Source organism: Centropristis striata, chromosome 2 (genome assembly GCF_030273125.1).
Source record: "Centropristis striata isolate RG_2023a ecotype Rhode Island chromosome 2, C.striata_1.0, whole genome shotgun sequence".
Classification (NCBI taxonomy): Eukaryota; Metazoa; Chordata; class Actinopteri; order Perciformes; family Serranidae; genus Centropristis; species Centropristis striata.
The window spans coordinates 13,292,133-13,314,861 of record NC_081518.1 but is presented as its reverse complement, the minus strand read 5'-3'; the positions used below and the strand labels follow the sequence as shown (position 1 = coordinate 13,314,861).

The following is a 22,729-nucleotide window of genomic DNA, read 5'->3' as shown; positions in this document are numbered from 1 at the left end:
TCTCACACACATAATCTTAGCATAATGTACACACACGTGGCACATGTGCTGTATTGTATCTGTGATTGTATTTGTGTGAAAAGAACATGTTTCTTTACCTTAATTGCTCTCATAGAAACAGGTAGTGGTGGAAAGTATGGGTCTACATTTTTTTACATTTTTTAAACATGTATTTTTTGATGTTTTGTTATCTAAGTGAACAACAACAATACAACAAGGCACATCACATAGAATAAGAAGGCACTAAGGATCAAAGTAGAGTCTGTAGCATCCAAAGATATAAATCTGAACGGGAGTACTCTCACACTTATTACATACAGCAGTAATTTATCACATAACTGTACATCACATACCATCAAAAAGGGTATATGTCTTACTTTAAATTAAAATAATAATAAATAAATAAATAAATAAATGAATAAATAAATAAATAAATAAATAAATAAATAAATAAATAAATAAATAAAAAAAACATTTAAAAAATACAATTCTGTTTTTTTCAATGAAATTGTAGAAAATCTTCCATATTTTCCAAAACTCGTCAAGCCTATTTTTTTGTAATGTAACTTATACTTAACTTATATTCCATAAAGAAGCAATTTATGTTTGGCTTCTAAAAACAAATTTTCAATAAAGACCTAATTTGGTTCAAGGTTATAAAGCCATCTGGGTAGATGTTTAATAAGCACACTTTAGGAATAAAGGGAACTCCCTCACCAATGATCTGGCTCGCCAGATCCAACCATCCTTGTCTCCAGAATGCCGGTTGTGGACATTCCCACAGACAATTAAATAAGTCCCTTTCTGATCTGTAGCTGTAGCCCTCTCTAGCTGTCACGTGACAAATGAAACGAAAGACACAAACCCAGATCTATCATGAGGCGCGAACAAGTTGACTCATTTCTGTTGCTCAGCCCACAGCCCTGCGACTGAGACTACTCATTACTCCCCAGTCATATAAAAGATTTAAGTGAACAAAACGTTCATGAACGTGCACCACTACTTTCCAGTTCCTGTATCTGTGCCATGTGGGTTCACACTAGCAGTCGGTCCTCCATCCATCCATCCATTCTCGTCCGCTTATCCGGGGCCGGGTCGCGGGGGCAGCAGGCTAAGCAGGGCATTCCAGGCGCCCCTCTCCCCAGCCACAACCTCCAGCTCCTCCTGGGGGACCCCGAGGCGTTCCCAGGCCAGGCGAGAGATATAATCCCTCCACCGTCCATCTCACGTTCCATCCTACCCTCACTTGTGAACAAGACCCCGAGATACTTGAACTCCTTCGCTTGAGGCAGTAACTCTCTCCCCACTCAGAGGGGGCAGTCCACCGTTTTCCGGCAGAGAACCATGGCCTCAGACTTGGAGGTGCTGACTCTCATCCCAACCGCTTCATACTCGGCTGCAAACCGCCCCAGTGAGTGCTGAAGGTCTCCGCTTGATGAAGCCAAAAGAACCACATCATCTGCAAAAAGCAGAGATGCAATTCTGAGGTCACCAAACCGGATCCCTTCCTCCCCCCGGCTGCGCCTTGAGATCCTGTCCATGAAGACCACGAACAGAATCGGAGACAAGGGGCAACCCTGGCGGAGGCCAACACCCACCGGGAACGTGTTTGACGTTGTGCCGACGATGCGGACACAGCTCTCACTTTGGTTATATAGGGACCGGATAGCTCGTAGCAACGAGCCCGGTACCCCATACTCCCGCAGTACCCCCCACAAGACTCCCCGAGGGACACGGTCATAAGCCTTCTCCAAATCCACAAAACACATGTAGACTGGATGGGCAAACTCCCATGACCCCTCCAGGAGCCTCGAAAGGGTAAAGAGCTGGTCCTTTGTTCCACGGCCAGGACGAAAGTCGCATTGTTCCTCCTGAATCTGCGGTTCGACAATCGGCCGGAGCCTCCTTTCCAGCACCCTGGAGTAGACTTTCCCGGGGAGGCTGAGAAGTGTAATTCCACGGTAATTGGAACACACCCTCCGGTCCCCCTTTTTGAAAATGGGAACCACCGCCCCGGTCTGCCAATCCACAGGCACTGTCCCAGACCTCCACGCGACACTGAAGAGGCGTGTCAACCATGACAACCCAACAGTGTCCTGAGCCTTCAGCATCTCAGGGCGAATCTCATCCAACCCTGGCGCCTTGCCGCCGGGCAGCTTTTTAACTACCTCGGCGACCTCTGCCAGGGATATTGATGAGTCCACCATCTAAGAACACCATCTAAGAACATCCCCAGGTCGGGTCAGCAGGTCTCCTCCCCCGCTGAACACAGCTTGGGCCAAGCCCTGCTTTCCCTTCCTGAGTCGCCTGACGGTTTTCCAGAACCTCTTTGAGGCCGACCGAAAGTCCTCCTCCATGGCCTCCCCGAATTCCTCCCATACCCGAGTTTTTGCTTCAGCGACTGCCGCAGCTGCAGCCCTTCTGGCCGAACGGTACCTGTCTGCTGATTCCAGAGACCCCTCGGCCAGCCAAGACTGAAAGGCCTCCTTCTTCAGCTTGACGGCCTCCCTCACCACTGGTGTCCACCAGCGGGTTCTTGGGTTGCCGCCACAACAGGCACCGACGGCCTTCAGGCCACAACTCCTACCAGCCGCGTCAACAATTGAGGCTTTGAACATGGCCCATTCGGACTCCATTTCCCCAGCCTCACCCGGGATGTTGGAGAAATTCTTCCGGAGGCGTGAGTTGAAGACCCTGCAGACAGGGGTCTCCGCCAGACGTTCCCAGTTCACCCTCACTACGCGTTTGGGTTTGCCAGGTCTGTCTAGCATCCTCCCCCGCCACCTGATCCAACTCACCACCAGGTGGTGATCAGTTGACAGCTCTGCTCCTCTCTTCACCCGAGTGTCCAAAACATGCGGCCGCAGACCAGACGATACGATAATAAAATCGATCATCGATCTTTGGCCTAGAGTGCTCTGGTACCAGGTACACTTATGAACAACTCTATGTTCGAACATGGTGTTCGTTATGGACAATCCGTGACTAGCACAGAAGTCCAATAACAGAACACCACTCGGGTTTAGATCGGGCAGGCCGTTCCTCCCAATCACCCCCCTCCAGGTACCATCATCGTTACCCACGTGAGCGTTGAAGTCTCCCAGAAGAACAATAGAGTCCCCAGATGGTACCCCTTCCAGGACACCACCCAGAGACTCCAAGAAGGCCGGGTACTCCGAACTGCTGTTTGGTGCATAAGCACAGACAACAGTCAGAGACCTTCTCCCTGCGACTTGCAGCCGCAAGGAGGCGACCCTCTCGTTCCTCGGGGAGAACTCCAACACAGCGGCGCTCAGCCGGGGGCTTGTGAGTATCCCCACACCCGCCCGGCGCCTCTCACCCTGGGCAACTCCGGAAAAGGAGAGAGTCCAGCCTCTCTCCAGGAGTTTGGTTCCAGAGCCCAAGCTATGCGTGGAGGTGAGCCCAACTATTTCTAGTTGGTAACGCTCCACCTCCCGCACAAGCTCGGGCTCCTTCCCCGCCAGCGAGGTGACGTTCCACGTCCCCAGAGCTAGCGGCTGGAGCCAGGGGTCAGCACGCCCAGATCCCCGCCTTTGCCTGCCGCCCGACTCTCTGTGCAACCGACCCTTATGCCTGAGTCTGCGGGTGGTGGGCCCACAGGTCGGTCCTGTGTCAATTAACTCCAATAGGAAAAGTGAAAACCAGCACAGATTATAACAGATTCCTTCACTCTGCAGTCACCAAGGTAAATATCGTTCTATAAGGTTTTACCAATGATCTTCCCTCTCTCATCTATATCTTAATTAGGTCTCAACACCTTGAGGTAATAAAATTTAGATTAAAAGCAAATCTGCATCTGGAGTCTCACACTTCAAATTCCATCCAACCTTTAAAAAAATAAATCTTTTGCCTTTTTTGGTGTGTCAGCTCTGTGCTTTTAGCCTCTGCTGTCACATGTCAGTCAAGAGGAAACACTGTATTTGTTGTAAAGGTCAGCTCACAGCACTCAGAGGACTCATAATGTTGGCATTTGGAAGAAAACACAGTTGTTGAAAGCACTAATCAGACCTCCTATCAGGGCTCTGAAAAGGCCCGCTGTGAGGAGAGAAAAAACTTGCGAGGATTGAAAATACATTTAAAAAACACCCTCCAATCAACCCTAATCATTCCCACCAGCTGTGGATACAAACGTCATTTGTCTGTGTTGAATATCTGTTTGTTATTGCTGTAATAAACATGAACCTGCATGGAGAAAAAATAGAAAAGGGAGGCGACAAAAGAAAAAGGCAAAAAAAACCAAACACGTCCTAGTTATGCAGTTGCTGATGGTCTTATAACAGGCAAAAAAAATAGGCAATAGTTTAATTTCATTATTTTACTTTTATTCTAAAACTGAGCCCAATTTGAGTAATGCGCTTTCCCCACCAAAATTACACCTGATTTGACTTGCCATCTATTGAACAGGTATTATCAACGATATATTAGCCTGTTACTGTGCGGGAGTAGGGGCCTGCTTCACCTGCTGGCCGAGCCAGCAGCTTGTCATCTCCCCATTGAATAGGTAGCTTCTGTATATTACCCAAGTTACGCTTGTTGTTTAGAGGCGCCTTCTGCTGGCCTAAGAGAAAGTGACGTGACACAGCTTGAAAGTGATTAAAGTCACTTACGGGAGGACTGTCACCCAGCCCTTGTTACCTTCTCATTTGAAGTAACGTGACTTAAATTAATTGTGTCACGCTTTTATGTAACTATGTTACTATGATATTAACATTAACATTAACATTTTTCGCATTTATTTGCAGTTGTTTTGAACTTTTTAGCCCTAAACTCAGATAAGTAGTTTTGTAGCCTAAACAGAATGAAACGGCTGCCTTTTTCAGTGCCTAAACCTAACCAAGCTGAAAGTGAAATATATATAAAGAGTGGGCGGCTATTGAATAGGCAGGTAGACCTATTAGAAGGTAGAATAGGGCCCTCTTCGTCAGCAGTTATGGGTTGTTGTTGTTGTTCAACAGATTTAAATACATATTCAACTGCTTTATAAAGGTCATAAGTTATTCAGCCATAACCATTTTTACAGTTGCTACATACTTCGAAGTGCATGCATATAATCTCCAGTACTTTATTTTTTAATTAATTTAACTGATACATATCTATGATATATACAGGTGTTAGAAGCTACATTTTGTATGCATGAGAACACTTTGCCAATAAAATGTATTCTGATTCTGATGTATCTAAACATATTTAATGTTTATTTGCATAATAATCTACCATGTACATATATATGTAGCTGCTGAAAAAATGTCAATATATTTGTTGTACAAAAATGCATTGGATTTTATTGCATCATTAATAACGTTTACTTTCCCCCCCTACATTTCTGACTAAAACAATCCAAGTAATTAAGCAAAGAGTCATGGGTTTCTCATAAACTTTATTTGACAGTAGTACCAATCTATGAAATGCCTTGGACTCATTTGTTTTCCCTTGAGTCTTTCTGACTTTGTTTAATAATTCTTTGCCATTTCTCATGCAGTCCCTAAACAGTAATCTCTACAGAATAACTTCATCAAATATAATATTTTCCATCTTAACTTGACATTTCCTTCCCAGAAACAGATAAACATGGTTTTTGACTGTTGAAAAGCTGTTTGTTGGTCTTGGAAGAGAAACTACAACGCTACAATTCTGTTGTTGGGACTCAGTGGGTTTTTCAGTATTTTCAGAAAAATAAAAGTCCATCATTGGAGATTAAACGTCTGTCTCCTGTTGTAGCTGATGCAGTGATCTTCATTCTGACTGCACATCTTGGTGTTACAATTCATTCCTGCTTTTCTTTGCTTAATCTGTCTAACAATATCAAAAGATTGTATGCAAAAATTCGACAAACACCAGTTTAGGACTGTGTATGTTGTCTCCTGCACTAATAAATAATCAATTGAGCCATTTGGGGTCTTATGACAAAGAAGTATCTAAGAATTCAAATTAACATGACAATGAGTCAGCTCACTAAGTTCAAAGTTCATGAGAAATTTATGACCTAAAAGACTCGGCCATGGGCCAGAAAAGGCAGAAAAACTCTGATGTAATGAGTCCAAGAAAATGTCATCTTCATTTTTTAGTCTGATGCCCAAAAAGTAAGCAAAGTTTATTAAAGCCTGAAGGTTTGCTAATAGAAACGTTCCCTTATACCATGCTAATTATTCACTATAGGCCCAGTACATTCACTGTATGATGGACCAGCAGATGATTTAACATGAATACTGGGCTTTGTTGAGAATGCTCACCCAACTTTTTGCACATTTCACATAAATTTGTGTCAGTGGAACCCCAATCAGCAGAAAACCTTGTGTATTATTTTGCAGTACATGTTTCTGTATCAACTTGCAGTACTTTATGTTAAGATTAATCTTTTATTCACATTTTTGTGTGTGACTTCCTTTTCTGTCTTAGATTTATCTAATTAGCATTGTTGGAATGAGCACGACAGTCAAGATCTTCATTGCTAACAACTGCTTCCATGTATTTGTTATGCATTTGATTATAAAAATACCTTAACCTTCACCTTGACCTTGATAATATTATAATCTAGTAGCACATAATAAAGTATAATACAGCAGTAAAACAGAGTAAGTAATGCAATATAATGTTGCATGGTACGGTATAGTGTAGTAAAGTATCCTATCTATATAATACATTTTAATAAAAAATAATAGTTAATAGCAGCAATAATAATAATTAGAAAAAAGGTCTTATATCATTTCAGCTCACAAATGTTTACAAATGTTCTCCTTCGGAAATCGTCGTAAGTCTAAAAAAATCCCACATCAATCGGGCGCTTATAATAGTATTGTAAAGTATGAAATACATATTGTTTGTGTAGCATAATGTATAAAGACAGAGTATAACAACTAAATCGCAAAGTCAATAAATAAATCAGTAAATCATATAATTAATTTAAATTAAATTAAAAATATTGAATTACAATTTTATATTAATTTTATATATTTTATATTCAAATTGCATTGGTGATAAATACGTTTGAATTTTAGTTATTTATTTATGTGTAATGTGTTGAATACTATACATTTAAATTCAAAATTAAATAAATCATTTTAATTAATATATTTGTTTAAGTGTTTATTTAATGACTTACTTACTTACAAATACTGAGAAATAACTCTGCGCGCTCTTTGGTGTGATGTTTGTTTTTCCGAGTTTCAGGAGCGGCTCCTGAACGCGCCACAGCCTGGTCAGGTGACCCAGCGAGCCATTCTCAGCTTCTCCTTCGCTCTTGGCACCCATGTCGGAGGTGTTTTTTGCCTGGAAGAAATGGACTCTGGCAATGCATGAATTTGATCATTCAGAGATCAGATCTGTTGAGTCTGTGAATGGCGCCAAAACAGGACCCTAAACCTAAATTTCAAGAAGGTCTGTAACGTTTACGGAGCAATAACAGGGACGTTATCGTGTGGAAGGGGGCGGGTTTGTTGTTGTTGTTGATGCTGCTGCTCAGGCTCGACAATAGTGGTCTCCAGGGAGGGATACAGAGCCACACAGCCTTTAATTTTGTCCTTATATGTGGTAAATTCATTAAAAACACACCCAAAATAGACATGCAGTGATGCTAATCACCATACAAAGGAACTAAATGTGTAAAACAGTCGTTAAAGCTATGCTAACGGCTAGCTAGCTTGCTATTTGTGCTATGTATGAGCTAAACCTTTACTTAGGAGACACACAAAAGAGTCGCTGAAACCATGTCAGTCCGATTTATATTAGCTCAAAATATACCTGAGGAACTTCTTGGTGGTCCAACGAGTTACTAAAGTTGGATATATTGTGGTGACTTCTCCTCTTATCCAACGCGTTAGTCTTTAGATCTTCATCCCCCAAGATTTCTTACATGCAGAGGTCAATTTATTGTCCAATTTAGGGACTAGAATATGGAATACCTTTTCCCATCTGGCAAAGGAATCCATCGCTTTCAAATGTTTTCATTTAATATTCTATTTTTTTTGTTAATGTCATTATAACTTGTTGATGTTATGTATATGTTTTTTCAATTATCGGTTTATTACTTTCTTAGAACTATGAAATTTTGGGTGGAGGCTTTAAATAAGCCCATCTGGGTTATCTGCCTCTCCCTGCACTTTACACTTTATGTTATCTTTGCCATTTTATGTAATTCTAACTGCAAAAAAAAATAAACCTAAACCTAAACTTTGCTTTTTTTTACCCTCTCATTTGTGTTTCTCTCCTCGCAGGTGAAAGAGTCCTGTGCTTTCATGGGCCATTGCTCTATGAGGCAAAGGTTTGTTTCCATTATATGTGTCTTAATAGTTGATTCTTAAAAGCAAAACTAATGTGAGGCTACTGTTGACACAGACATGTGTGTGTTTTCCTGTTTTCACAGTGTGTCAAGATAAACATAAAGGATAAACTGATTAAATACTTCATTCATTACAGCGGATGGAACAAAAAGTGAGCATCTTGGTTTGGATACAGTTAGATTTTTCTGTGTCAATATCTCTTTACGTGCCTCTGAACCTGTGCTGGGAAGTGGAGTTTCAAGGTTTACATTTGACTTGTCTTTTTCAGCTGGGATGAATGGGTTCCTGAAAGCAGAGTTCTCAAATATGTGGACAGCAACCTTGCGAAACAAAAAGAGCTTCAAAAGGCCAATCAGTAAGTGTCTCCTTTTTGTGCACAGGAAGAAAAGATAATAAATAATAAATGTTTTTTTTTGTTAGACATCTTTTACAGGTAAATAAAATAAATCAGCTCTCTGATGTCAAATCTTTTGTCATTTTAACCTCAATTAGCTTCAACATTAGCAAAAGAGTATCATAACTCGAGCTTTGCCAGTTATATTTCAGCATGAATTTATTAGAAGTTGCTTAAGAGGTTCAACCATAGTGCAGCATATGGACAAATATCAGTAATAGTAATTTTATGTTGGTTTATTCAATAATCCTCACTTTTTTTTCCCCCAGGGACCATTATGTTGAGGGAAAGATGAGGGGTTTAGCACCAAGCAAGAAGATTGCTGCTGTGCAGCAGAAAAATGTTGATCTGTAAGTGTTCACTTTGTTTTCCCACTTCTAATAATTCAACATATTTTTACATATGAATTATATGCTTTTGTGTATCAATTACAACATTTTCACTTCAGTTAAAACATTTTTATTCTCCTGCTTGCTGCACATGAAGGAAGACGCACACACACACACACATATCAATGGGGCGGTCTCGCATCAATCTAACAGCACCATAAATTACGTTTATACAAGCAAATCAAGGGTTTTGTTCAAGGATATTTTATTTTGTATTTATTTTAACCCTAATTTGAAGCTTTAAATGTAAATATTGGTTTGGTACAGCCCTAAAAGACATTATGTATTAATGGCCTGGCACACTGTATATTGAATGGAGTAATGTCTGCATGTATAAATGTACTAAATGTAGGCTCTCTGTAGGGTTAAATACACACAGGCTTCATGTATAATTTCATATTGTCACTTCTAATTTTTTTTTTTAAATCCTAGGAAAGTGAAAAAGGCAAAGCAGAAGAGTAAGTAAAATGTTTCTGCATGACATGTTAGTGGCAGCTTTAACTGTTGTAGCAAATGTTGTTCATAAAAATCAATTTGCTCTGTTTCCATATTTAATGTAAATATTAAAACAGCCATAATTTTAACAAACATTTGGGTTCCAAGGGGACATTTATAGTTGCAAGAAAAAGAACACAACATGCTTAACCAAATACCACACAAACAATTATAGTATTTCATGTCTTTATCCAATATATCCATGAAACATTTATAATCGAGGTAGGAAAAGTAAGTGAACCCTTTGGCTAATGACTCCGTTAAGAGCTAATTGGAGTCAGGAATTATCAAACTTGGAGTACTTACAATGAAATGAGATTTGAGTGAGGTATAGAGATACTTTGACCTGTAAAAAAACACTCAAACTTTTTGAGTTTGCTAGTCATAGGAAGCATCTGCTCATGTGAACCATGCCTTGCAAAAAAGAGATCTCTCCGAAGACCTGCGATCAAGAATTGTTGATTTGCAACAGACTGGAAGGGGTACAAAGTAACCTCAAAGACTTTAGGTATTCACCAGTCCACAGTTAGACAAATGGTTCACAAATAGACGATTTAGTACAGTGGCTACTCTCTCTGGAAGTGGGCGCCCAGCCAAGTTCACTCCAAAGGCCCAACGCAGAAAGCCCAGTGAGGTAAAAAATAATTCCAGAGTAACAAGTAAAGACTTGAAGGAATCATTAGAACTGGTTAACGTCTCTAGTCATGAGTTTACCACACATAAAATTGAACAGACATGGCGTCCATGGCAGGACACCAAGGAGGAAGCTGCTCCTTTCCAAAGAAACATCACTGCATACCTGAAGTTTGCCAAAGAGCACCTTGACTCTCAACAACACAACTGGGAAAATGTTTAGTGGACTGATGAAACAAAGGCTGAATTGTTCATGAAGAACATGCAGCACTATGTATGGTGTAAAAAGGGCCCTGCATTCCAACATGAGGACACCATCCCAACAGTGATGTATGATGGAGGGACTTGGGGCTGCTTTGCTGCCTCAGGGTCTGTACCACTTGTTATCATTGAGGGGAAAATTAATTCCCAATTTTATCAAGGAATCCTGCAGGTTAATGTCAGAGTGGCTGTCTGCCAGCTGAAAATCAGTAAAGGTCGAGTGATGCAGCAGGACAATGACCTTAAGCATAAAAGTAAATCTACTACAGAATGACGTCAAAAAAGTAAATCCATCTTTTGGAGTGTCCCAGTCGGAGCCCAGACCTCAGTCCAATAGAGATGCTGTGGAATGACCTCAAGAGAGCCGTTCACACCAGACATCCTATGAATATGGCTGAGCTGAAGCAGTTCTGTAAGGAAGAATGGTCAAAAATTCCTCCTGAATGTTGTGCAGATCTGATCAGCAGCTATCAGAAGCATTTGGTTGAAGTTATTGCTGCCAAAGGAGGCTCGACCAGTTACTAGATCAGGAGTTTACTTACTTTTTCCACCATCACTATGAATGTTTAATGGATGTGTTCAATAAAAACATGAAATTTCATAATTACTTGGGACTTAGATGCAGATCAGATCACATTTAATGACAAATTAATGCAGAAAACCAGGTAATTTCAAAGGGTTCACATACTTTTTCTTGCAACTATATACATTATTCTCCACCATTATTATGCAGGGGGGCTACACAACGGTGTAGTGGTTAGCACTCAATACAGTAAAGTGTATTGCAAAAATAAAACCCACAATCTTCAATTATTATTATTATATTATATATATTCAAACGATTCCACAGCAGATACTCTAAGAACTTGTTCGCATGTCGAGGTGTCCTTGAGTGGTTTGATGTGCATGGAAGCTCCGTCATGCGGTGTATTAATGAATGTGGGTGTGAGGGAAATTGTGAAGCTTTTTGTCCAGTAAGGTATAATGGTGTTGTATAAAAGCAGTCCAATTACCACCTATTTTCAGCCTCGTATCATTAGCATCAGTATAGTAATTCTGACGCATCCTTAAAAATACAGGGAAAGAACACGGATCTCTAGGTAGTAGATAAGATGTTCTGAAATGCTTCTTGTGTCCTTCTATAATACATGACCAGTTGTTTACCTGCTCATCCATTATGCCTAAAAGCACACCCCTATTACGGGAGCTACTTATAGACATGTTCAGTACAGGAAGACCTTTGGCTTTGTTAGTCTTCTAATTATAAACATTCATTTTTCACATAATATATCAGCGGTAATGGGTATCTGCGTCCTCTTTAGCCCCAGGGCCGGGTGAAGGCACCAGCAGCGGAGAAACGCCGCAGGGGCCCCGGAAGAAGAGGGCTCGGGTCGATCCCACTGTGGAGAGTGTATGTATCAACAGTTCTTGAGAATGCTGTGGACATGCATAAAAACATAACTACTTCATTATAAAGAGTTTTTTATAGCATGCTATTTATTGATTTATACAGCTTAAATTATGTTCTTTCTCATTTCATCTGGCTCATTAAGTTTGCTTGAAGAACCACTTATGTGTGCATGAATGTGAATGTGCCTTGTGGGCCACAGCAGCTGATTCTTACACCACAGAGTTCTCTCTGCTGTGCCCACAGGTGAGATAAATGGTTTAGTTAGCTTCAGAATGTAAGAAACAGCAGAACATGTTGGCACCATGCAACCAGCTGTAGAAGTAATCCTGACAAGCATACAAACTGAAATGTCAACAAAAGATTACTTGTGTCAATAAAGACCTGAACACTTGAGGGACACAGTTGATTGGAGTGATAGAAGGACATGATTCTCTCCTGTAAGACCTGCTTGCAGGAAGGAAGTGTCGATAGAACCCAATTGATAGAATAAAACGTTGGCATGGTAACATAATTATGATTTATGTTGTGACTTGATTCAGGACTTGCCTTAACTAATGACTCAACTTGATTTTACTTGCCCTAGACAAAAAACTTGGAACTTACTTGAGTCTTTGACCAAATGGCTTGACTCTGCTTCCTACCATTTAATTATACCCTTAGAAAACAGGTACAATACTTGTTGAACTAAAGCTTTGCGGTTTTATATATGTTGTCTTTGTGGGAGACACATAGAAATATGAAATGTTTCAAGTGTCCTTGAACAAGGAGAACAATGCTGTAAACTCCAAACATCCACTGAAATATTGAATGAATAAAACAATGTATGTCCAGGAGGAAATGTTCACCAACCGCGTGGAGGTGAAGGTGAAGATCCCTGAAGAGCTGAAACCCTGGCTAGTGGACGACTGGGACCTCATCACCCGACAGAAACAGGTGGAAACAAATGACCCACACACAAACCGATACATGTTTGAGACTTTGCTATAGAAGTACATCCATGAAGAGCTGTGGAGGTTAGAAAGTTTTCTCCGCAGTACAAATTCACATGGACTACTGCTTATAAAATCCACCTGTGATCAATGTTATGCATTGTTGTTTGTTTATTTGATAGGGACAATGCGCAGCTTCTTAGCTGTACTAGAGTTAGCTATATTATGTTAGTAATATAAGCACAAAGAATAACAATAATATAAATACAATACAATAATGATGGGAATTCCTAATTAACAACCAGTTTTATTACCACACATTTTTTTCCCATTTTCTGGGGCCTCATGTATCAACGCAGCTTATGCACAAAAACATTGTGTACGCTGTTTTTCCTGCACACGCCACATGTATGAAAAGTGAACTTGCCGTGAGAATGTGCTAACCACTGCACAATCTCTTGAGCTGCCGTAAGAATGTGCGGTGGCATCACAAACCTTTATTTGGCGGAAATTACAATTCTATTCATTTCTATTTCAAATGTGTTTCATATCTAAACTAAAACTACACCAACTGGCTGTGTTGTGTTTGCAGTTTATAGCTCTCTGACAATGGAGGAAGCTGCCGTTTTCAACCCTCAATAACCCGTTCTAATTATGAGCGGATAGATGATTTTGATAGATGATCTATTATTTTATATTTCACCTGCGCACTGCTGCTTACTTGTGCAATAATAGTATATTGAGGTCTGTATATTTTTTTAAGATTGAGTATCTTTTTAAGTCTATATAGTTTGCTATTTCCACTATTTTTATATACATACATACTGAATTTCCCTCCGTGGATCAGTAAAGTATTTCCGATTCTGATTAATATGGAGCGCAATAAAAGCCTCACTCTTTGATATATGAGGCCCCTGGTGATTTTGGCGCCCCTGTGGACAGAAGCTGTAGTGTTTCTATGAACAGCACCCCTTGTTGTGAAGACCTTGATCTGATTTGGCAGTGACAGGCTTTATGAATAACTATATAGAAATAGCCAGTCATCCTGCTGATGGTCTTGTTTGCTTATGTTGGTTATATAGAGGCATAAAATTGACACTGTTTCATTACCAGTTAAACATTCTTGCAGTTACTCTAAAATTACACCAGAACACAACTCAACACAACACAACTGGGTGAGATGACATTGATCAGAAAACAATTGACATTTATGACCAAAATTTGCCATGGAATAATTGGTAATATATATCGATCTGTACAATCTGCACAATGTAGAACTGACAGGAAATGTAAAAAAATATTTGAAAAAATATGATATGAAGACAAGTACATGTGGAAGTACACATCAAGGTAAGGAGCAGTGCCTTGTAACTGTTGCTGACTAACTGAAGGTTTTCTCTTCTGGACAGTTATTTCATCTGCCTGCTAAGAAGAATGTAGAGACTGTCTTGGAGGATTATGCAAACTACAAGAAAGCTAAAGGAAACTCGGACAATAAGTAAGAAAAAAAAACAGAGAAAATTTGGTGTTCTGTGATAATCTGTTCAGCTTCACTGCGTGTGTCCAAAATGTCACCTATCACACAATTTTTCATGCACTCTCCCTCACTGTTGTCCTACTTCATCTGTAGAATGAGTGTCAGCTAGTTACTTGTGCAATTTACCTAGCATGGTGCACATCATGCGCCACAGCGTCAGCCTTGTTTGGACTGCTACATCTAGAATTATTTAAATGACCAAAATTGTAATATTTTTCATGTTTTGGCACCCCTGCTGCTGCCCATTTTTCTGAACATGGAGCACTTTTGTAGATGAGTTGTTCCTGTAATCTAGACTACATTTTATTCATACTCACCCAGTAGGTCATGAAAATTACCTAGCAAAAATGATGTACTAGCTTTAAAAACAAGCATTCCATGAAAAGCACACCGGTTTGGTGTAAGTGGTGGTACTGTACAGAAACACAGACAGATTTGATATTTATGCTAGACTGGTGCATAAATGTGTTCTCCTGGAAATCGGAGACATCATTTCCTTTCTTGTCTTGCCTAATCAATTAAAGTTTTTAAAGGAAAAGTCCACTATAAAATCAAAAAATAAATATGATAGAGATGTCTGTCTTCTCTGAAACATAATTAAGCTTGATGGCAATTTGCTTGTGGTGCTCAAAGCGCCAAAATATCTATTTTCTTCTCTTGAATATAATGTAACTACTGGAAAGTAAATAGTAAAATGTCTGACTTCAAAATGTTTGACCTGTTTCACAACACAACACAAATATTGACTTTAATAAAACCAAGAATGATGTTTACATTGATCAGTTTTCTGTCTCAAGAAAGCTTTCTGAAATATGTACAATACATGGCTCTTTTAAAGTCTCCATGGAAATTTGTGACCTCTTTCTCCCATCTTAGGGAGTATGCGGTAAACGAAGTCGTGGCGGGGATTCGGGAATACTTCAATGTCATGCTGGGCACTCAGCTACTTTACAAGTTTGAGCGTCCGCAGTATGCTGAAATCCTGGCTGAACACCCAGACATGCCGATGTCTCAGGTGTACGGAGCTCCACACTTACTGCGCCTGTTTGGTAGGGACCCTGAACACACCGTGAGACACGCACATAAGTTCATTAGACAGCTCTAGGCTATCAGCATGCATACAGACGAACATTGAACCATCGTTTTGAACTGAGTGGCTCAACAGATAGATCAATAGAATTTGAAGCGCCTGCTTGTATTAATTTAAGTGGTTTAAAGTGATTAAATTCTTAGTAAGTTCTTTTCATACTCTCTTTTCACAGGAGGATGTGGGAGGGAATTACATTTTTTTTTTGTCTGTGAAATGTCCTTTTCAAAAGTTTGAACACTTTACATGTCTTTAAACACTCATTGAAATAATGACCTTGCTTTCTTTGTTGCAAGTGAGGCATCTGAAGTTATAAAGGTCCTTCTTCAGAGTGGCTTTCACTATTTTGTTGAATGCTACTTACTGTTTTTGTCCAAGATAAGTGTCACTGTAGTACCACTAAAATTATTCTAGTATCAAACTATCATACCAATAATGTTGTTTTATTAAAGATTACAATAATGCACTTAGTATAGTGCTTTGTACTCCTTTCTGGTTAAAAATAAGTTAAAATAATAATCAGATAATCAGTGCTTCATTTACTATGACACACATGAACATGGTACTGATGGGTTTCTGAGGATGACTAATCTCATTTGATGGCTGATGTTAATGCACATGTCAAGAATAATATAACGGCCAAAAGGATGAATTACTCATATGAGTCATATGAGCTGAAATACGCTTTTTAACCAATTAAGTCTGAGTAGAGGGACAGTTACGTGAGAATTAAGCTAATTCTCACCTAATACACAATGATGTTCATTAAAAACAATCTGTAAATTCATCAGGGATCACAAATAATTAACCCGTGGGCCTCAATCACGTCAAAAAAATTGCCATGAAAATTATATTATTTTTCCACTTTCACAAAGGTAAATCCCTTAACCAACATCAGGCATCATAATTACCACATATACGTTTATGTTCAGAATTTTAACAAAAGTTCACATGATGTCACTATTTTTAAGAAAATAAGAACAAAAAAGAGCACTCAACACTCATTTTTTCACAGTTGAATGTGTCTGTGTTCAGCAAAAACATTGATTGTGATCATAGACTGTATAATATAAGTGGACATGATAGTATCCACGGCAACGGCAGCCTGCTGGTTTCAGACTCAGTCATTTTTTAAAACCCTCTTTTATGCTTTGATGTAATGTTTTCCATCTTTTTCTTTTCTATTTTGTACACTTTAGAATTGTTATTTTACCTTTTAATACTGTTCTTGATTGTTTGGTCCTATGCTGTCTTTTATCGAATTGTTTTCTTACACCTGATCTCTGCTCTGTTGGCCTTGTTGCATCATTCTCCTCTGTAATTAACTGTTCTCTATCAAAGCACTTTGTAAGCTGTTGTTTTTAAAAGGTGCTATAGAAATAAAGTTAATATGTGCAAAACAGGTCAGGACGTAGCAGGAATGGTGCTACGCCATCATCTAGCTAGCTAGGTCAGAAAAGGACAATCGTTCTTCTAGATCAGGGGTTGCCAATTTTTACTAACAAAAGAGCAATTGTTGTCCAAAAAGAAGAACAAATGTTGGAATGGAATCCCAAACTTCATTGTGAGCCTTACAATGAAGATAAAACATCCTACTACGTCTTAATTAGCCTACCAACATTACGAATAAGTCATATTAATATGATTTTGTCAGAATGCAGCGGGGTTCCAAATGCAAATGAGAGGCTGGACAGAAATATCTCAGGAGATTTGGAACCGAAAGCTAGCCTAGCTAGGGAAACTCAAACTAAACTTGCAGTTGGCAAGATTTAGAGGTAAAGGTGCAGGGCTTTAGACTTTTGTAAGCCAAGATGAACATTTTTGTTGACTAAAATGTAAAAAAAAATAATTATTGCCATGAATAAGGGACACATTTTTACAACTGAAGAATACAAATTCCTTTGGGCTGACACCAATGATAAATGAAAGAAATCATGGTTTAATTTTGTGGAATTGTTTTGTTAAAGCTACAGGGAACCACTGCAGATGGCGTGCAGGTTGCCTAATCAGTTTAATCACTGTGCCTAAGTTGTTTGAGAAAGCCATGTCATCTAGAAAACTTATTTTTTTAATATATATGACACACACGAGTATGACATACAGTAGTTGTAATTATTATTTTCTCCTTCAGCCTGCAGTCTTCTGTGTGGTTCCTGACATATGTTTTCCTCCGTGACAGTTCGTATTGGAGCCATGCTCGCCTACACTCCACTGGACGAGAAGAGTCTGGCTTTGCTGCTCAGTTACCTCCAAGATTTCCTCAAGTAAGTTTTAACTGCCCCCACACCACCAGAGACTTCATGTTATGTTTGGCTGGTTTTTAAAATGTCATGTTACATCCACAGTCATATTAGTGCAGCCAGGCTTGTTGTTAATCCTCAAAACATGAAATTGATTTTCTGCTCTGGAAAATACTTTTGCTTTGACTGATGGACACTCAGCAGCAGTTCATGAAGGACACATCTAACGTTTGGATACAAAAAAAAAAAAGTTTTACAGATGATTTATGTGTTATGCTTAATCTTTTTTAAATACTACTGCTACTACTCATAATAATGATACATTATTTATTTAATAATTCTGAGCTTTGGCAGTCAGAATCATTCACAGTGTTTATGAACCTGACGCACCACATTAGCTGTAGAAAACAAAGGGACACATTTTCATTTGTAGAGATTAATCATGTTTGATTATCAGCCCAGGAAACGTGTTATTGATAGGTTTATTCTCTACTATATTCTATGGAGCTGTCTGACGATTTTCAATTGAAACACATCATTTCCAGGTACATCAATTGAGACGAATAGTCAAGCCTTGGATTACAATCATGTCAAGTATTTTTAATTTTCTACAGCTCTGTCATAGACAAAAACAGAAACAGAAAAAACATTTAATTATATTCTTTGATTCAGGCAATGTTTTCTAACAGACCACTCCACAGTGAATTACTGTTTGTCAGTTTTGCAAACTGATTCTGAATTTTCTGTTTTCACATCCTTTGTTTATCCAAACAAAAAATGTGATGTGTACCATGACGAGACTCCTATTGGGAATCTAATTTGACAGGATAGAGGGTTGAGTTTTCATCATTTTTACATTCTTTTAAGGCCCCCACACACCGCCCAGACAGGACCCAACGCTCTTGTCCGACGATTCTGTCGCCTCTTGTCGGACACAGTCGGGTGAAAAAAATCAGTGAAACACACCGCCATGACGACTGCTGACTACACAGCAGCCTGTATGTTCTGTGCTTGCGCGAAATGCAATAAGTCTCCCTTACAACGGGTGCCGCTAATCTCGTGACTGTAATCCAAAATATGAAAACAGGAAATGACGTGACGGAGAAACCATAGAAGTAACCATGGGGATTAAAAACAAAGCGCACACAGCATTAAGCTTGTTATTAGTTTTGAGAAGACGCTTTGGAAAACAAAGCTTCGCTCCAAAATGGTCGATCTGGCTGAGCGGCTGTATTTTTAAAAACGAGGCAAAAAACAAAGCAAAATGTAGTTGTCTCTCCCGTGCCATGTGTTTATGTTTACTCTTGTCACTTCCGCCCCTCCCACATACCGTGTTGATTCGCTAGAGCACCGCCAATCAGATCCACCCATAGCTAGCACACAGCCAATCAGATGACCCAACGAGTCTACTCTCCTGACGGCCGACGCTCACGGACTGAGCATGTCGAATCAGGCCCGACGAGGCCCGACAGCTTCTGCGCTTCCCCGACGCAGATGAACACACCAAACAGACGCGTACCCGACGGTGTCCGACTGTCAGTTGGGCCCGTGTGTTCCTGACTTTAAAGCCTGCTGTACAAATATTTATTTATAAAAACTGATTTTTTTTATTACTTCACATATGTGTTGGTAAAAGAGAGCAAACAAAATGGTATTTTTGTACATGGGGTCTATTGAGAATTTGCCTATGGGATTTTTGCATTGGATTTTGGATCATTGCAGAAAATTAGCTCTGATGCTTACATGTTTTGTTGAGAAGGGTAATTTTCACAAATGAAAACCATATTTATGTGTTTAAAGCAGGCATGTCCAAACTATTCCACAAAGGGCCGTGTGGCTGCAGGTTTTCGTTTCAACCAAGCAAAAGCACACAGTTTGATCAATCAGCTGTCTGAAGACTGAGATCAGTTGATTAACTGAGTCAAGTCTGGTGTGCTGCTGCTTGGTTGGAACGAAAACCTGCAGCCACACGGCCCTTTGTGGAATAGTTTGGACATGCCTGGTTTAAAGCATTAATCCAAAAGAAGTCAGAAGCTAACATTATGCTATAGCGAACTACATCTCGTTAAGACTTCAAAATTCACAAGTGGGGTGTTTGCTGATGTATTTTATGTTGTACAACAAAACATGAACATCTCCTTAGCTTGTGTTAACCACAGACCTTATTTCAGGCATCTAACCAAAAACCCATTTAAAATCGTCATTGAGTTTGAAAGCATAAGGCGCCTTTCCATTAGGATAAAGTATGGCCGCTTGGAAAGTCTCAGGCCATGCCCTCTCAAATGACAGCTCATTTGGCGTGTCTCCATTACAAAAAAAGGCCCCAGAGGGATTTACAAGACTCCAGAGGTGACGTATGGTTTTCGATCGTCGCATAATCACTTAGTGACAGTTTTGACAGCGTGCACAACAACTGCGGCCGCCTTCGCTCACTGTGCACAGTGTCTGTCGCTTATTGTAAACTAACGAGCATGCCAACTGTACACAAAGTGTCCGCTGCTGATCATAAACAAACGGGCATGCCAACTGTACACAAAGTGTCCGCCGGTGATCGTAAATTACCGGCATCGCTAACTGTGCAGAGAGTGTCCAGTGCTTGTTGTAAACAAACGGAGGTCGCTAAGTGCTGCAGCACATACATACTGTACTGCTACAGAGCTAACTGTTAGACTGTTAGACTAACACTGTGCTACTGTGCACCTCGTTCCGCGACGCCGGACTGTACTATGAAAGGGCAAGATATCACACCTTCACGGGATCACTATGAATGCCCTAAGGCGAAAAGCCGGCACAGATCTTTCAACACTATAGCAGGACATTTGCAGGACCACGCCATGAAAGGGGCTTATGTTTCTTGTCACCTGTGACTACTCGCTACTTCATCGGCTTTTAGAAATGGCACATGTTGTGGCGTCGAGTACTACGTCACATCCTGCTTAGACTTCTATCCAATCAGCAACCGGACAAAATAGTTTCAGCTGTTAGGCTAGCAAACATAATTCTGTCCCACTCCAAGATAACATACAATTTTTCTACTTTCTTTAGATACCTGGTTAAGAATTCATCCACCCTCCTGAGTGCCACTGATTACGAGGTCGCGCCTCCAGAGTACCACCGCAAAGCTGTTTGACAGCTCTCAGCACACAGCGCTCCTATTGAGGCACATCTCCCACACCACATGTTAAATAATCAGTACTTTCCTTTCGAGTGCAGACTTGAGATTTTTCCCTTAAACTCACACGCTCTGTCCACAAAGGTCTCAGGAGCTTGTCACAGTTAGGTAAAAGAGAAAAAAATAGAAAACTTTTTAGCTGAATCTCTTCTTTTCTCCTCTTTTCTCCTTTTTCTCTCTCACTTATTTGAAAAAGGCACAAGAAAAAAAAGTAACTGTTTCCACAAGCAGCTCTTTGGTGTTTTTTGTGCATTCCACCTGTTAGATATTTGTTACTGTTGCATGTTTGTATTTATTAGTGTTCCTTCCGCCACATGAGGTGCAATGTAATGCTGGACCACATGGTCAGCACACAGCTGTTAATGTTTTTGTATCTGTATCTTGTGCATTTGTATCAATTTGTAAAAAAAAATGTTTCTACACAATCTCCACATTGTTTACTGTGTTTACTTCTTATATAATACGTTGTAAATTATTTGGTGTTATCGCTGTTCTTTCAAGATGCATTTTGCAAAGTGTTAAAAATAACACAGGAAAGAACAAGAACAGTCACAGCACATCAGACTTCAAAGACTTACATGGTTTTATATTGGTAAAAACATCCATCTTTCATGCTCAGTTCATGAAAAATATACAGCCATGCAAGTCACAAAGCAGCAGGAATCACGTCAAGATAGATGCTGCAAATGTTTTGTTTTTTTAAGCCCACAGTGTTTTTATACATTTAATCAGGAAAAAAACTGTTAGGATTAAAGTGTAATTATTATTCTACAAAATATAAATTCCAAGATCAAAATGAATAAATTATTTAAAGAAAACATACAGAAGATAGAAATCAAATTCTTCTTTTCAAGTAATTCTGCAGAATATTGCAAGTAGAGGAAGCTATAAAAATATATATAAAATGGTTAAAAAATTAGCTGTTGTATAAAAATCCCAACATACTTTTATTTCTCTGAATTGAGTACTTCTAACACTGTAAGAACATGTTTCTGATTATACTCAAAGGCTTTATTTAAGTCACCTTTAATTGATCATAATTTGATTTAGATTTTGTATTATTGTATTAACAGTGTCGAATCTGCCAGAGCAAATAAAACATGAGCTCAGCAGATTCAACTGGTTTCCATGCTAAAAATCTGTTGAGCTCCTATAAAGGTATCAGTGTCTACAGCAAAGTAAAGGTCTGTGGTCTAGAAGAAAACCAATTTTAGCGCAAACGTTTTAAGGAGTATAACATCAGTAAGGTTTAAGCTTCAGCTGGGTAATTTTTTTTTTTAATTCACCTGGGGTAACATAGCCTTCTGTGAACAGAACATTTTACCTAAAAGAAGAAAAAAACAATTGCTGAGGACATTAAACACTTTAAAATATCTCCTTAGTAAATCATATTCAGAGGATATAAAGCTGGGGATCCCTGAGGACTTAGTTAAGCTACCATGTCGTTTTACGTATTCTTTCATTCAGTCAGTATCTTAGTTGGCTTATTATGTGACCACAAGGGGGCAGCCTTTTCTCCTACTTTATTAATTCTCCCAAAAACTTTATGTCCACCTACCTCCAGTAGTAGGGGAAGTCCTCAGATCCTTTACTTAAGTAAAGGTACCAAAAGTATTCATGCAAAAATTGTCCCTGCCCATGATTTACTAGTATACATAGTGTTTTTATTTATTTATTAATATGACTTCTGCATTCATGTGTTGTTTCATTTTAGTGCTGTAGGAGAGGTCAGAAAGCCACAGGCTTTTACAGCTGACCTCCCCTCAACTAAAAAATAACATGAACAATGAAAGAGAGAAAAAAATCAAAGCATAAATATTACTTCTCTTTTTACCCATTCATACGAAATTCAATCTGAAGTCTAAAATCGTCATGAGTATAAAT

At 39.4% G+C, this 22,729-nt stretch overlaps 1 protein-coding gene across 1 annotated transcript; it reads left to right on the top strand.

Annotated features, from left to right (window-relative positions):
- The first annotated feature begins 7,246 nt into the window (after nucleotides 1–7,246).
- Nucleotides 7,247–21,276, top strand: LOC131982587 (mortality factor 4-like protein 1). The gene is made up of 12 exons (XM_059347091.1): nucleotides 7,247–7,395; nucleotides 8,232–8,278; nucleotides 8,381–8,448; nucleotides 8,566–8,652; nucleotides 8,961–9,041; nucleotides 9,513–9,538; nucleotides 11,792–11,880; nucleotides 12,712–12,813; nucleotides 14,219–14,307; nucleotides 15,223–15,395; nucleotides 17,613–17,697; nucleotides 20,719–21,276. The coding sequence occupies exons 1-12, from the start codon at nucleotides 7,356–7,358 to the stop codon at nucleotides 20,801–20,803; spliced, it is 972 nt and encodes a 323-aa protein (XP_059203074.1). The 5' UTR covers nucleotides 7,247–7,355; the 3' UTR covers nucleotides 20,804–21,276.
- Nucleotides 21,277–22,729: the final 1,453 nt, after the last annotated feature.

What these genes read in the sequence shown, in the direction of transcription:
- LOC131982587 (XM_059347091.1), top strand. Translation starts at nt 7,356, where the DNA reads ATGGCGCCAAAACAGGACCCTAAACCTAAATTTCAAGAAG. An exon ending in GAGCTTCAAAAGGCCAATCA is followed by an intron (nt 8,653 to 8,960) that starts GTAAGTGTCTCC and finishes TTTTTCCCCCAG; the next exon opens with GGACCATTATGTTGAGGGAA. An exon ending in TCATCACCCGACAGAAACAG is followed by an intron (nt 12,814 to 14,218) that starts GTGGAAACAAAT and finishes TCTTCTGGACAG; the next exon opens with TTATTTCATCTGCCTGCTAA.